This window comes from Haliotis rufescens, unplaced genomic scaffold (genome assembly GCF_023055435.1).
Source record: "Haliotis rufescens isolate VD_foot unplaced genomic scaffold, xgHalRufe1.0.p SCAF_2, whole genome shotgun sequence".
NCBI classification, from domain to species: domain Eukaryota; kingdom Metazoa; phylum Mollusca; class Gastropoda; order Lepetellida; family Haliotidae; genus Haliotis; species Haliotis rufescens.
The window spans coordinates 41016349-41030934 of record NW_025963890.1 but is presented as its reverse complement, the minus strand read 5'-3'; the positions used below and the strand labels follow the sequence as shown (position 1 = coordinate 41030934).

The 14586-nt window shown below is 41.0% G+C and overlaps 1 protein-coding gene across 1 annotated transcript; it reads left to right on the top strand.

Moving 5' to 3' along the window:
* The first annotated feature begins 2215 nt into the window (after positions 1-2215).
* Positions 2216-10242, top strand: LOC124114463 (tenascin-R-like). The gene is made up of 3 exons (XM_046475030.2): positions 2216-2548; positions 7304-7418; positions 8973-10242. The coding sequence occupies exons 1-3, from the start codon at positions 2216-2218 to the stop codon at positions 9608-9610; spliced, it is 1086 nt and encodes a 361-aa protein (XP_046330986.2). The 3' UTR covers positions 9611-10242.
* The last annotated feature ends 4344 nt before the right edge of the window (positions 10243-14586 follow it).

Genomic DNA, 14586 nt, shown 5'->3' with positions numbered 1-14586 from the left:
GCAGAGTTCTCGTTTTGTCAAGATGAATATATATGGAAAGCTCGACAATGAATTCGTTGTTAGAAAAAGTTAAAAATGTCACCAATCCCCACGAGCCGCCGGAGCAGTCCTTTAGTCCTTTGTTGTTCAATGTGTGGCTGTATGTGTGGGCTCCAATGCATGTGAAGCCGCCACCAATGTTCTTTTCTCAGGACGGCCATGCACATCTAACCCTTGGGGCCAGTTTGATGAAACGGTATCGAATTTGTTGAGGCCATGCATAGCAGATGAGATCTTGTACCTTTTTCTGCTTATATATTACCAGGGGCGGTCGGGTAGCCTAGTGGTTAAAGCGTTGGCTCGTCACGCCGAAGACCCGGGTTCGATTCCCGACATGGGTACAATGTGTGAAGCCCATTTCTGGTGTCCCCCGCCGTGATATTGCTGGAATATTGCTAAAAGCGGCGTAAAACCATACTCACTCACTCACTATATATTACCAACATTACATACAAAAAACTTGCTCATTTATATACAATTCGTTATAGTTACATTAACTTTTCGCTTGGTTTCAAACAAGCGCATTAAGACATGACTGAAGCCGAGTCGCTCGTCATCTAATGGCAAAGAAACAATGTCAATTTCCGTTAAATCAATCCTATTTTAGGGTAAATATGCAATATGCTGCTACTGCATTCATTATGTCGCAATGTGGCGTGCATTTGTAATAGGTGATTCTTCGGGATCTATAAGAGACGGGTCTTGAACGTTGCCTAGAGCACAATTTGTTTCCAAGCTTTGGGCACGAGATCCCGCATCAGCCCCGTTAGTCGCCTCTTACGACAAGCATAGGTTGCTGAAGACCTGTTCTAACCCCGATCTTCACGGGTAGAATGCTGCTGTTGCAGTGTACACGTGATGTTTTGGTTTGGTTTGTTGTTTAACGCCGCACTCGGCAATATTCCAGCTATATGACGGCGGTCTGTAAATAATCGAGTTTGGACCAGACAATCCAGTGAATAATATCATGAGCATCGATCCACGCAATTCTGATCGATGACATGCATCAACCAAGTCAACGAGCCTGACCACCCGATCCCGTTAGTCGCCTTTTACGACAAGCATAGTCGCCTTTTACGGCAAGCATGGGTTGCTGAAGATCTATTCTAGCCCGGATCTTCACGGGTCTATTTACAGATGGCCGTCATATCGCTTGAATATTGCAGAGTGCGGCGATAAACAACAAACAAACAAACTTAAGACTTGATTTTAAGGCATGAAAGCGGGCCTGACTCATTGAACGTTGCAATCAGTAACTTTTTCGTCGCCCACGAGCCTTATCGTCCAGAGACTGGACACGAATGATACTATGTTGTTAGACACACATGGTCGAACAATCAGGATGTGTTTAATTAGTTTCCGACCCGTGAAGATTCCGGGGTAGAATAGGTCTTCAGCAACCCATGCTTGTCGTAAAAGGTGACTAACGGGATCGGGTGGTCAGGCTAGCTGACATGGTTGATGCATGTCATCGATCCCAATTGCGTGGATCGATGCTCATGATATTAATCACTGGATTGTTTGGTCCAGACTCGATTTTTTACAGACCGCCGTCATATAGCTGGAATATTGCTGAGTGCGGCGTTAAACAACAAACAAACAAATAATTAGTTTCCAGGCGTATATGCAGTTATGTGAAACAATATGTAAAGCATATCAACGGCATCCTCGGTTCAGCATTGTCATTTGGTTGTTCATCCCTTGTACCGTTAATAATATACCTTAGCTAATTACTTAGCGAACGAGGATTGTTGTAGATATCTCTCCCTGACGGATTTTCTATATATCAACTTCATCAAATAAGTAATGACAAATGAAACCCCATGAAACATGGAAAGAGCAATCACATACTATTAAGTCTTCCTAGCCCTACCAGGCATTGTTTGTTTTTGGCATCTGCGAGGATGGGAGAACGCCTTGAGCAAATCCATAAAACAATTCCCGGCTATCCGGTTTGCACATAAGCGTTGATGAAAATCGATCGGATACTCCTTGGTGGTGCAGTTTACTTGTCACGCCATAGCTGAAAGGATTTATCTCCATGACACATTGTTAAAATACCATTGTTACCATTTATCAATTTTTTAACACACACAATCCCAAAACACATGATCCTAAAAATTACAAAAGGTAACAGCATATCGATCGTGCAAGCACAGCCTCGTCCTGAGGTGCAATGGTTATAAATGAACTTATGCCGCAAATGAGTTTTGTGGGAGGGTCGACGTCAGTCGTCAGCGACATGGATAGGAGCATTCTCCTGGCAGCTTCTTTATCGGTTTGCACGGCAGCACTTTCGATAAGTGAGTCGAAATTTGTTAAGCAGTTTTCTGAAACTAATCCTCCAGTGTTTCAGAACAAATCGTTTGCCTTCAGCTGCGTTGGGAGATGTGCCTCCTCAAGCACCTGCCGAGCCACCAATGTTCTTTTTGCCCAGAAAAAATGCACCTATTACACCTTTGAAGATTTAGAAAATCTGTCTGGCTTTGATGATGTCCTGTATCGCAAGGTAAGTATTCATTAACTCTGAGTGATTGAGTTACAAATTTACGTACACATATAAAATATATATCAATGAGCAAACACAAGTTACCCTGCATTTCCACAACTTTCACTCGTTCACAGTACTGGAACTGCGTTCAATCGTTGGGTGGATCCTTGAAGATCCGGGGTAGAATAGGTCTTCAGCAACTATGCTTGTCGTTAGGTGCGATCGGGTGGTCAGGCTCGCTGACTTGGTTAATGCATGTCATCGTATCCCAATTGCGTGGATTGATGCTCATGATATCAATCACTGGAGAGTCTGGTTCAGACTAGATTATTTTCAGACCGCCGTCATATAACTGGAATATTGCTGAGTGCGGCGTTAAACAACAAATAAAATCCCCCAAAGCTCTCCATTTTCACTCAACAGTTTTGGATGATGTGAGTAAATGAATCTTTGTTTTTGAAATAGTAGTTGCCTTCATGTTGACCATAGTTAAAGAGTTCTTGATATCCCGAAGGACCACCCGAGGACTATAAGGCTAACTTGAGGCATGGTACTTTTGGGTTTACCTTGACACGTAGGAGGAAAACGGGTAGTAATGTTATCAGAATAAAAGCGCATTGGTGAAAAAATGAATTTCAGAGCCTTTGGACAATGCGATGCTTTACTTTTAAACACTTCTAGCTTGTTTTCACGTTTCTGGAATATTTCATAGTATACGTCCTGTAACCAACAACGTTATAACATTTGTTGAAATGTTGAATGGGATTTGATCAGAATATTAAATACTGATGGTTTGAGGAATATGAGAATTTAGAAAAAAATAGACATAAAATGATGATATATTTAGAAATTTGGAAAACAAGCGAGGCTTTGTTTCTCACTCTTTCTTCTGCAATAGTTTCTTCTGTGGTAGTTTCTTCTGTGGTAGTTTCTTCTGTGTCTTTTCCTACAAGCAGAATACATCTAGTCGCAGCAGCAGCCAGTAGAGATAAAATACATTGCTGAATTAAACATGATTAAAATGGTCATTAATATTCTTTTGGTTTTGAAAACCTACATCATGTGTACAATATTTAATTAATGACCAGATGTGTCCAACATGCATCTGTATGAATAATGGGGCATCCAACAAGTGTGTTTTGACCGTCGCAAAAATACTCTGTTTGATTTTTAGCTGTTCATGTCCCTGAAATAGAAAAATAGATTTACAGAAGGACTGTCACAGATATTAAAAAATAACCAAGGATCATAATCAGGGTTCGTCTAGATCGGGGATACAACTCTCTGCAGCCCAGAGTGCTGCCACAGACGACTTGGCCACCAGAGCCCCATGGGTAGCGAGACTTAGGTGAGGTGAAATGGGGTTAACGTCGCGTCTAAGTTTATTGCACTTATATAGCGACGTGATGCTTGTACTAGTCCGGACTGGTCCCGATTTTATAGTACTAACCCACTGAGATACTATGTCGCAGTTTAACATGAATACCCCACTCAGACACAGTATTTGGAGCCGACCAGTCCTTGTTTTAGCCCCTTAAATGCCGAGCGCCAGACAGGGTGACAACAAGTACCATCTTTTAACATCCTTTGGTATGACGCGGCCGAGGATCGAACCCCGGACCTTCCGCTCTCTAGGCGGACGCTCTACCACTAGACCACGGAGGCGGTCAGCGGGACTTAGCATTGCATTTAGGAGTATAGATGAAATCACTTCGTTTATTGATAAATACCATTCGTAACGATAATTATTTGAGTGTGTATCACTGTGTATCAAAAATGAAAACGATATTTTTAAGAAAGTTAAACCCAATAACCCTTACAAAATGCTTACTCTTGTTAACAGACGAGACGTTTGTAAAGAATAAACGCACACAAATCGGTATTATAACTTCCGCTGCCATATTCCATGCATTGATACATTCTGAACATCCATCTACAGCCACTACACATTCAAGTCGTTTGTTTTGTCCCAGGTGCACGAGAAAAAAGCATCATTTACCTTTTTGGCCTGAATGTACGAATGTGATATTTTAGCGAGTGAGTGAGTGAGTTGTGTTTAACGCCGCTTTTAACAGTATTCTAGTTACATCACTGGGTAAGCTTAATGTGGGAGGAAAGCCCGAAGTGATGCAGGTCTCAGACGTTTACTACTTCGGTGAAACCCACGAGCACGGGCATAGTGCTGACAAACCTAGAAACACAATCGGGGCGAACCGGGATTCGAACCCACAATCATAGGTTTCTGGCGTGTCCAAGGGACGCAACTCTGCACAGCTAATCGCGGCTCCTTAGACGACTGGGCCACCCGTGTCCCCTATGTGATATTTTAGGAACACCATCACAATACGCCAAGTACATTGGGCATAAATGATCATCTTGGATTATTCAAGTCTACAGGAGATGGGAACTGGTATTAGATCAAACGTTGTCTGAACTGGACTAAACTTTCTTACACTCAGGCCGCTATTGTGTGTCAAGAGGAGAATATTTCAATCAATTCAATCATTTGTTTCATATCTTCCAGGGATGGTCTGTCATATGGGGCTGAGAGCACGAAGAATGAAGTAATACGTTGTGCACTTCGGCATGCATTTATCAAATACACGGCGGGACAAGCCGATGGAACTCTGAATGTTTTACAAATTGCAACGCCATCTGGCGCTCGTTATCGTCAACGTTGTGCCTTAGCAGCTTAGTGTCTTATTTGGGCACTGAACGTCTTTGTACACATTGATCTTTCTTTACACATTTGTTCCATCTTTTAACGTATTTAGGGCGGTCGGATAGCCTAGTGGTTAAAGCGTTCGCTCATCACGCCGAAGACCCGGGTTCGCTTCCCGACATGGGTACAATGTGCGAAGCCAATTTCTGGTGTCCCCCCGCCGTGATATTGCTGGAATATTGCTATAAAGCACCATGAAATCAAACTCACTCACTCTTGACATGAGACGTCTTTTGTTTGCGAGTTGTTAATTGGTATTGTTTTCAATGGTATTAGTATTAATATTTATTTTCTATTCATTATTCTTATGTAAATAATGTCCTTTCATTAGACCATTCATTCTTTATTCGTAGCATTTGACTATTATCGCGTACTTTTGTCCTCGATTTCAGCCTTGGAGTTTTTTTACCGAATGACTGCCCAAAATTTGTCCAAGACATTTTACTTAAGCTGATCGATGATCTAATATAATTCAAATATTCAAATATCCCATTCCCTTCCACTGATTTACTCACCTGAAGTAGCAACAGAAGAGATCAATGACACCGCCTCATCTGTTTTATATTTAGATAATTTACTGTTACACACAGAACATATGTTATGATTGTTTGATTACGTTGCTGCATTTTGAAGTGACGTCACTGTTTGTGAACGATCACGATATATGATCTGGATTGTGACAATAACCAGTAAGTCTTAGAAATGGTCCTACTGTCAAATATGCAATATGCCATGGCAATTAACCTGTCGTATGTGATGTATGGTATAGTTCATACTGTCCCTCACTGTCACGGTGATAATGGTGAGTGAGTGAGTGAGTATGGTTTTACGCCGCTTTTAGCAATATTCCAGCACTATCTCGGCGGGGGACACCAGAAATGGGCGTCACACAATGTACCCATGTCGGGAATCGAACCCGGGTCTTCGGTGTGACGAGCGAACGCTTTAACCATTAGGCTACCCGACCGCCCCCAATGACAAACGAAGAACTGCAATAGAAGAGAAGAATCTCCCGATAATGGTGTGTGATATAAACCTCGGTTTGTATTAAAGATCCTAATAAAATGTGTACATAGAACTAAATATGTAAGGGGTACCCGGAAGTAATTACCACCAACTCCAAAAACAGTCATTAGTTAGATTAACACTGGTTGCCTCAGGGTGAAAGGTTTTCTCTCCTATATAGCAAGCATATCGAGACTGAATGCCAATATTTCCAAACTAAAACTGTGGTGAGGCTAACAGCTCTTGGACAATTTTCCGGGTTGCCATTGTTTCTTCCAAAGTATGTCCTTACCTGTCGAGTGTGAGTGATCAGTTCAGTTTAACCCCAAAAGAGCTAGAGTACATCATTCAGTTTGGTGCCGGAGGAAAAACGACTGTGACAAAAGTGAAACTCCAAACCTCGACCATGGTGTTATCAGATCATAAACGGGCCTAATTTGGGATATGAACCTACTTCGGGATATAAGGCGGTGCCTTAGACAGTCGGCTCACATGCATCTCCCCGAGGCAAGAGAGTTAACTGACTTTAAAAGTCCAGTTTCCACCATTGCCGAACTAGGCTGGAATTCCTGGGCTATTTCGTAGCGCCACCAGTGGCTCTTAAGAGTTATGTCCTTTCTATGCCTCTCCTATTGACCAATCAGATTCAACCTCTCGTATCACTTGCATTTGCTTCAAACAAAACGGTGGCGCCCAGTCAAGACGATCTGATTGATAATCAAGATCTATAATTGTGATAAAACGAGTCTTACATCGCGAAGTGCATCAAATCACGTGAGCACCTTGATTAAAAGCATGAAAAGATTAAGAAAATATCTGTTGACAACGAGTTAGCGGTGCACATGCTTTGCAAATCCTGCAGTCGAACGAAATCTGCATGACACTTTTACTCCATAATACCGGCCTAGTTCGGCAAGGCTGGAAACTGGACTCTTATAGTCAGTTAACTCTCTTGCCTCGGGAAGATGGGTCACATGTGTTCCATTAGGTGTCTCGATTTCGTTGTCGATGTATACATGTATAATGGGTATGCTTGTCTGTTGCAGACATATCCTCCAATACCCGAATGTCAGAATGGAGGCATCTGGTCAGACACTACCAAAACATCCTGTGACTGTCCTGGCAGCTTTACTGGAACATATTGTGAACGCTACTGGGATGGTATGTACTCATACAATCTTTGTTGTGTTTGTTATAAACAAATGGACCACAGTAATACTGACGTTACATGGAGGTGTATGTACTTGATAAAACTGACGTTGGTGAAAAGAAGTATCTGCATTCTAATCTATAAGCATAGTCGTTCAGAAGCAGTCTAAATAAGGCGTGGCTCAATTTTTAATTGTTAAAGTCTTATTTGTGGCAAGCGTAGATCCGACACGATAAAAGTATGAAAGTATAATAAAAAATTTCCCGAGGAGCTCACTTCAATTGCAAACATATTGTACTTATGTGTGGGTTGAGTTTAACACCGCTGTGGACATTAGTCCACTAACGTCACGACGTGTCAGTTTAATGTTGGAAGAAAGCCCGAAGTGATGCTGTTGTGATTAGGAGAGCAAGAGACAAGAGCGCACATTCTTTCAAATTATATATACATTGAAATACAACAAAAGGCATTCTTGTCAATAGATATGAAGATTCGTTTGATAATTTTTTTTATCATATGATGGGTAGGTTTCTCGGCAGGATAAAGCCAACGGATAAAAACGATATCCGTTTGGGTCATATGCGCATAGAGATGCAAATATCAAAGGTCAAGTAGGGACTACTTTCAGTGTTTATAAACACACATGGCGTCGTCATTCGGCGATCGAGTCAGAATTAACCATGGGGAATCTGGATAAACTAAAGGGATAATTCTATCATTATCAAAAGAACAGTCTAATATACTGAAAATCAGTGTCTAACTGTGACGTAGCTAAGGCATTTTATAAGTTTTGGCAACTTTGGAGATATAAATTTCGAAACAAATTTGCGAGGGCACTAGGCCTGACCAAGCGGTATCAGTAGCCATATCTGTGCTTAAAATCTTTTCCACAAATTAAAATAGTTGGATTTGGCCGAAATATGTTTGATTTGTTACCTTGTTTCGTTTCGTCGCTGTGTGTACGTCTGACTGCACTTAACGTTATGACAGGACAGACCGACTGTCATCAACGTCTGAACGTGGCCGTGACGTCTCATAGACTAGGGTAAGAGTAGCTTCCCTTTGGCAAAGGGCAGCTACTCTAGCTGACAGACCTATGGATTGCCGCGAAAGGCAAGTAAAAACAATTGTTGTTTTGCGTATATGTTGCTTCGCCTCTGTATAAGAAACAGATTTTAGTTGGAACTATATTGGCTACTGTCACTGTCCGACTGAAACATCACTTACCCTGTGACGTAATAAATATTAATGCGCGCATTCCAGGAAAACTCGCAATGTTAAGGTAATGTTTGTGAGTGAGGAGAGGCGATTTTCAAGCAGAGAATTGAAGAATGACATTATATGATGAAGAGGTTATCACGCTTGTGTGTTTGGGGATGGTAAATATCCTGTATTAGGAATAAACACTATGTATTTAGCTCGCCAAGTCTCGCTAAATACAATGTTTATTCCTAATGCAGGATATTTACCATCCCCCAAAACACTTGCGTGATAACCTCTATGTATTCATATTGATTCATACCTTTTCACGTAAAGTTTGATAACCTGAACTTCTGGGATTGTAGATTGTTCCGAGGGATTCAGAATGAACATAACAGAACATGGAGTTTATACCATTCAGCCAAGGCCTTATGAAACACCTTTCCAAGTGCACTGTAGAATGATGTTCGGTGGACGTACATCTGTCCAGAAGCAGTTGTCTGGCATCGACTTCTACAGGACCTGGCAGGAGTACAGAGACGGATTCGGGACTCCTGGGGGAGATCACTGGTTGGGTTTGGAGAAGATGAAAGCCATCAGTGATAAGACCCCAAGCAAATTGATTCTGAGGTTGACATATGAACAGTCTCCAACATGGAGACAGATTATTTACAACTATTTTAATCTGTCAGACGAGCTAGATGGTTTCACGTTTGATTTTATTGGTACTAAAGTACCACAGGAGAATAATGCATTCAGCGAGGCCATGACTGATCTGAGAGGAGCCAGGTTCAGCACCAAGGACAGAGACAATGATGAAGACCCTACTGGAAACTGCTCCCAGAAACATCACTCTGGTTGGTGGTTCAGAAACTGCACCTTGTGTAACCCTAACGGTCAGCTTAAGCCAATTCCCAACACAGCAAGTGATCCTGATGACGTTTTCTGCGGTGGAGATACAAGGGGTGTGAAAGAGACGTCTATTTCCATAGGTGCACACTAATTCTTATATCATTACATCCGCATTTTTTTCTAATATTTGCGTAGAATACATTTTTAAAAATTCTATCTTTCGAACCCTTCAAGATTGCTCACGAATAACAGAAAGATCATGAGTGAGTGAAGCTAAACGTTTCTTTTACTAATAAACCAACATTATAACCGGAAACACCAGAAATGTGCTTCACACATGTTCCTCTGTGGGAATCGAACATGGAACTGTATATTTCTAACTGGGCCTATGATGTACCTTGAGATATAGGACATTGCTGTTAAATATGTTGATACGCTATTTCTAAAGTCGATGTTTATCAAACATATATTAATCAATGATTTTTGTCCTCGTGATCAAAACCAAGCGGGGTCACTGACACTATCAATGACGCATACTCGTATACAACACTCGTTTTTTCAGAAATTGAAATATTTAAAACAAATTAATTCAATGCAATGTCAAGTCACCAATATCATAACTCAATGCATGTTATCGTATATTAATTAACTTTAAGCGTGTTGAGATAGCATGCGTAAGTACCTGTCTCAGGTAGAAAATTATAACGGGTGTATATCTAATAGAGAATCTCACCCGAGTGTCTTTTGATATCAAATATATCAACACGAGTTGATAAAAGTGGAAAAATTCCGAGGCTTGCCGAGGATTTTTGCCACTTTTATCAACGAGTGTTGATATATTTGATATCAAAAGACACGAGGGTGAGATTTTATTTATCATCCAACATCATTCTTTCAACTTTTTCAATTTGTAGACAGTAATTAGCAGTGTCTTCAGTGTAAAAAGTACTGAAAACAGCTTCAGTAGCAGAGCCATTAGTGATGTCATTTGATTGTGACGTCATGGTAACCAGTGATGTCACAATGGTCTGCAAAGCATTGTGATGTAATTTCATTGCAGCGATATCTACAGTGTAGATATCGCTTGATCTCATCCAAGCGATATCTCCTGTGGGAGCCAGTTTTGGATGATAAAATACTTTATCATATTTTAGTAATATAACTTTCCGCGATTGGTGACAAATAGCGTCATTGGTGTCACAGACTGTTTGGATAACATTTCACCTCATTAGCGGAAAGTAAAGGAAATTATGTAGTTGAACTAAACATGTTACAACAGTTGGAGTTATCGGGTTTTTGTGACTCCCTCAGCAATGGACATCGCATTTAGTCGTCGTGTTTTTCTTGTGTCATGTCACAGTGTCTTTAGTTTCACAGTAAGACCAAATCCAATTCGTTGACCGTCCTGTTGAGATTTTATTCTCTTGCGCCAACACCTTTTTCAATCCCACCTGTTGCGTCACTGTCCTATTGCATCACAGTCGAAATCATTAATCAACCAAACATATGGATGTCCTTTGTCTGTTATTTTTGTTATTAAAGCACCAAATACAATATTTAAATTTTACACACATATGTGATTTTACCACTACGGTTAGGCCTATAGTGTGTGAGTACACATTGTGATAGACCCTGGCAGAATCAAATGTTAATGATAAATCATTAAATGATCATAAAAAAAGATCAAATGTTTACGATAAAACCATACAGAAAGCTTAAGATTCCTTCTATTTAAATAATGTTTTTAATACTTTTCATTCAATTGATTCAGTAATGACACTTTTCAATAAACACTTTGATTGTAATATAACATAGTGTTCTATTTTCGATACAATAACATTCTTTTATGTCCATTATAAACTTTTTTGGTTGAAAACTAATTCCTGAAATGTGTTTTGTTTCTTTCATATAGCTGATATTCTGGAATAATATAATGAACATTCTACTGGCTGATACCACAGCAAGGCCTCAACAAATCTTAGACACCACTTCTAATTATTCCAGTGATCAAAAACCTATGATCAGAGAATACATCAGAGAACTGATGCAAAAGAGGTGGATACCAAAGTATGTTTAGGCAAGATGAAAAATCAGTTATTGGCTACACTCATCATGACATAAAATTATGCTCCTGTCTATCACTCTCTTAAGGTAGAATATTTGTCATTTTTTCTTAACGACTACACTTGCATGCATACACTCGACAATTGCTGAAGGCAGTGTGTAAGTGGGGGAGGGGCATGCACAATGTCTTTAACCAAACATTTGATACATGCTACTGAACTTATGATGAAAATCGTTTTCCAGCAGCAAATTCGATCCAGTTCAAATAAATATATATCGCAATGCAAGAGTATAACCAGTCTAGATTGTGCACCGAAAAAGACCAATATTTGGCGTAAGTCCAGCTTAGGAATCGTTCAGTAGCAGTAAATGTTCTGAAGATCCCCATGGTCCCTGACCCGTGAAGATCCGGGGTGGAATAGGTCTTCAACAACCCATGCCTGCCGTAAAAGGCGACTGTGCTTGTCGTAAAAGGCGACTAACGGGATCGGGTGGTCAGACTCGCTGACTTGGTTGATGCATGTCATCGATTTCAATTGCGTGGATCAATGATCATGATGTCAACCACTGGATTGTCTAGTCCAGACTCGATCATTTACAGACCGCCGTCATATAGCTGGAATATTGCCGAGTGCGGCGTTAAACAACGAAACAACCAAACCAACCAACCTCATGGTCCCTTGTGTGTTGTCGTTGGTTACTTGCGATTGATAGTCCGAATTGTGTCGTTGTTTATAATTTTACGTCTTTAGTATTAGCCACCCTGTTTATATGATATGGCACTGGTTATTTTGCAGTCCATTGTTTAAATGCTCAAATGTGGCTGAAAATATTAAACTTTCTCACTTCTGTGGATCGATCCACCGACCTTCCACTCCCTGAGAAGACACTCTATTTACTTGAACACCTTGGTGAACGAACGCACGAGCACGATTCTGACAAACGAACAACCAGAGGACCCTGAATATAGAAACAAATAGGCCACACAACATTGGTTCCTATAACTACTCTGACAATCTCACCAGATAGTATCTGCTTGTCTGATGGGTTTTGTTTGTTTGTTTTGTTGTTTAACGCCGCACTCAGCAATATTCCAGCTATATGATGGCGGTCTTTCGACAATCCAGTGATTGACATCATGAGCATCGATCCACGCAATTGGGATAAAATGACATGCATCAACCAAGTCAGCGAGTCTGACCGTCCGATCCCGTTAGTCGCCTCTAACGACAAGCATAGTCGCCTTTTACGGCAAGCATGGGTTGCTGAAGACTTATTCGTACCCGGATCACGGGTCTGGTTGGTTTTGACACCTAATAGGACTCTAACTCACTGGCACAATGGTATTACCAGGATTTATTTGAGGCGAACCTAGCATAAGCAAGCGTCCAAACGATAGGTTTGTTTATTTGTTGTTTAACGCCGCGGTCTGTAAATAATCGATTCTGGACGACACGCTCCAGTGACTGAAATCATAAGCATCGATCTGTGCAATTGAGATACGATGTGATCAACCAAGTCATCGAGCCAGACCACCCGATCCCGTAAGTCGTCTCTTACGACAAGCATGGGTCGCTGAAGACCAACCTCTGAATCTTCACGCGATCCGGACGATAGTTCACTCAAATGGGGCAAACAATCCCTCAGCCCGGACACTCTCGCACATGACACCGCCTTTACTACATAAATAATCTCGCTGGGGCTACCTTTACTAAGTTCGCTGGGAAATTATATGTGTATTAAATGACAGATTTACAAAATGTTGTAAGTAAAGTTCCTGAAACCAAGCAGGTTTCCGGTAAGGTTATTCGACCATGGATAAGACCAAGACTGTTTTTTCTCTTGCATTGACGTTTCATATAGTATGTGCAACTGTTGAAACAAGTTTAGGCATAAAGAATAAATTAACTTTAAAGGCTTTTGATTATGTCAATCGAGCAAAGAAATGTTAAAATGTTGGGGGCTTTTAGTGTATACCAATCAGTTAAAGCATTCGTTAGCTCTAGAGCAGAAAGAAGTAGCGATGCTATTTATATAGAGTAAATGCACACATATACTTGTGTATGTTCTATAATTAAAACATTGACCTCAATATCTTTTCGCCTTTATTGGGGTTTACACGTGAAAGCGGTGTGCACACGTTGTTTACATCGAAAACATATTGAATAAATGCGACAACCCTTTCCGTATTCAGAAGAATTATCTGACAAAAGCAGAGTTGATTGTACGATTCCGACTATATCACGAGAAAAGTTTGTTCGCAGAAACAGGGAGCGTTTCCTGCCCCACCATTGTCACCCGTCAGAAACACATGCAAAGGCAAGTCTTTTGTTCACATGAAAAACTGAAAAACAACAACACGGGAACATATGGCAGAGTCAAAATAGGGAATTTCATCGGTCATCATTCTTGTCTATGATGCGTCAGATTTGGAAATGTCTTCCAAATGTTAACAATGACACTTTTTGAAATCTTTATTCACATAAGGTGAGGTGAAATGGGGTTTAACGTCGCGTCCAAGGTTATTGCACTTATATAGCGACGTGCATGTACGTGTGTGTGTTTGTGTGGCTGCTTGTACTAGTCCGGACTGATGCCGATTTATAGTGCTAGCTCACTGAGGTACCATGCCGCAGTTTAACATGAATACCCCACTCAGACACAGTATACTGACTCCGAGCCGACCAGTCCTTGTTTTGGCCCCTTAATGCCGAGCGCCAGACAGGGTAACAACAAGTACCATCTTTTAACGTCTTTTGGTATGACGCGGCCGGTGATCGAACCCCGGACGCTCTCCGGGCGGACGCTCTACCACTAGACCACGGAGACGGTCTTATTTACATAAAGAATTACATCAACATATGAATTGCACAGACTCCTAGTTCAATCATTAATGCACAAACAACTGTAGACAACAATAGGAAATCTGCTACATCGTTCAGCTCAATAAGGCAACGTAAGTCCCGCCCTTTCTACTATCAACCAATCAGGGAACACTTGCCAAGTAGTGGGCGCCATCTTATTTTGGTTCGTCTTGTGGAAACACAGACACAAGAAATTGTA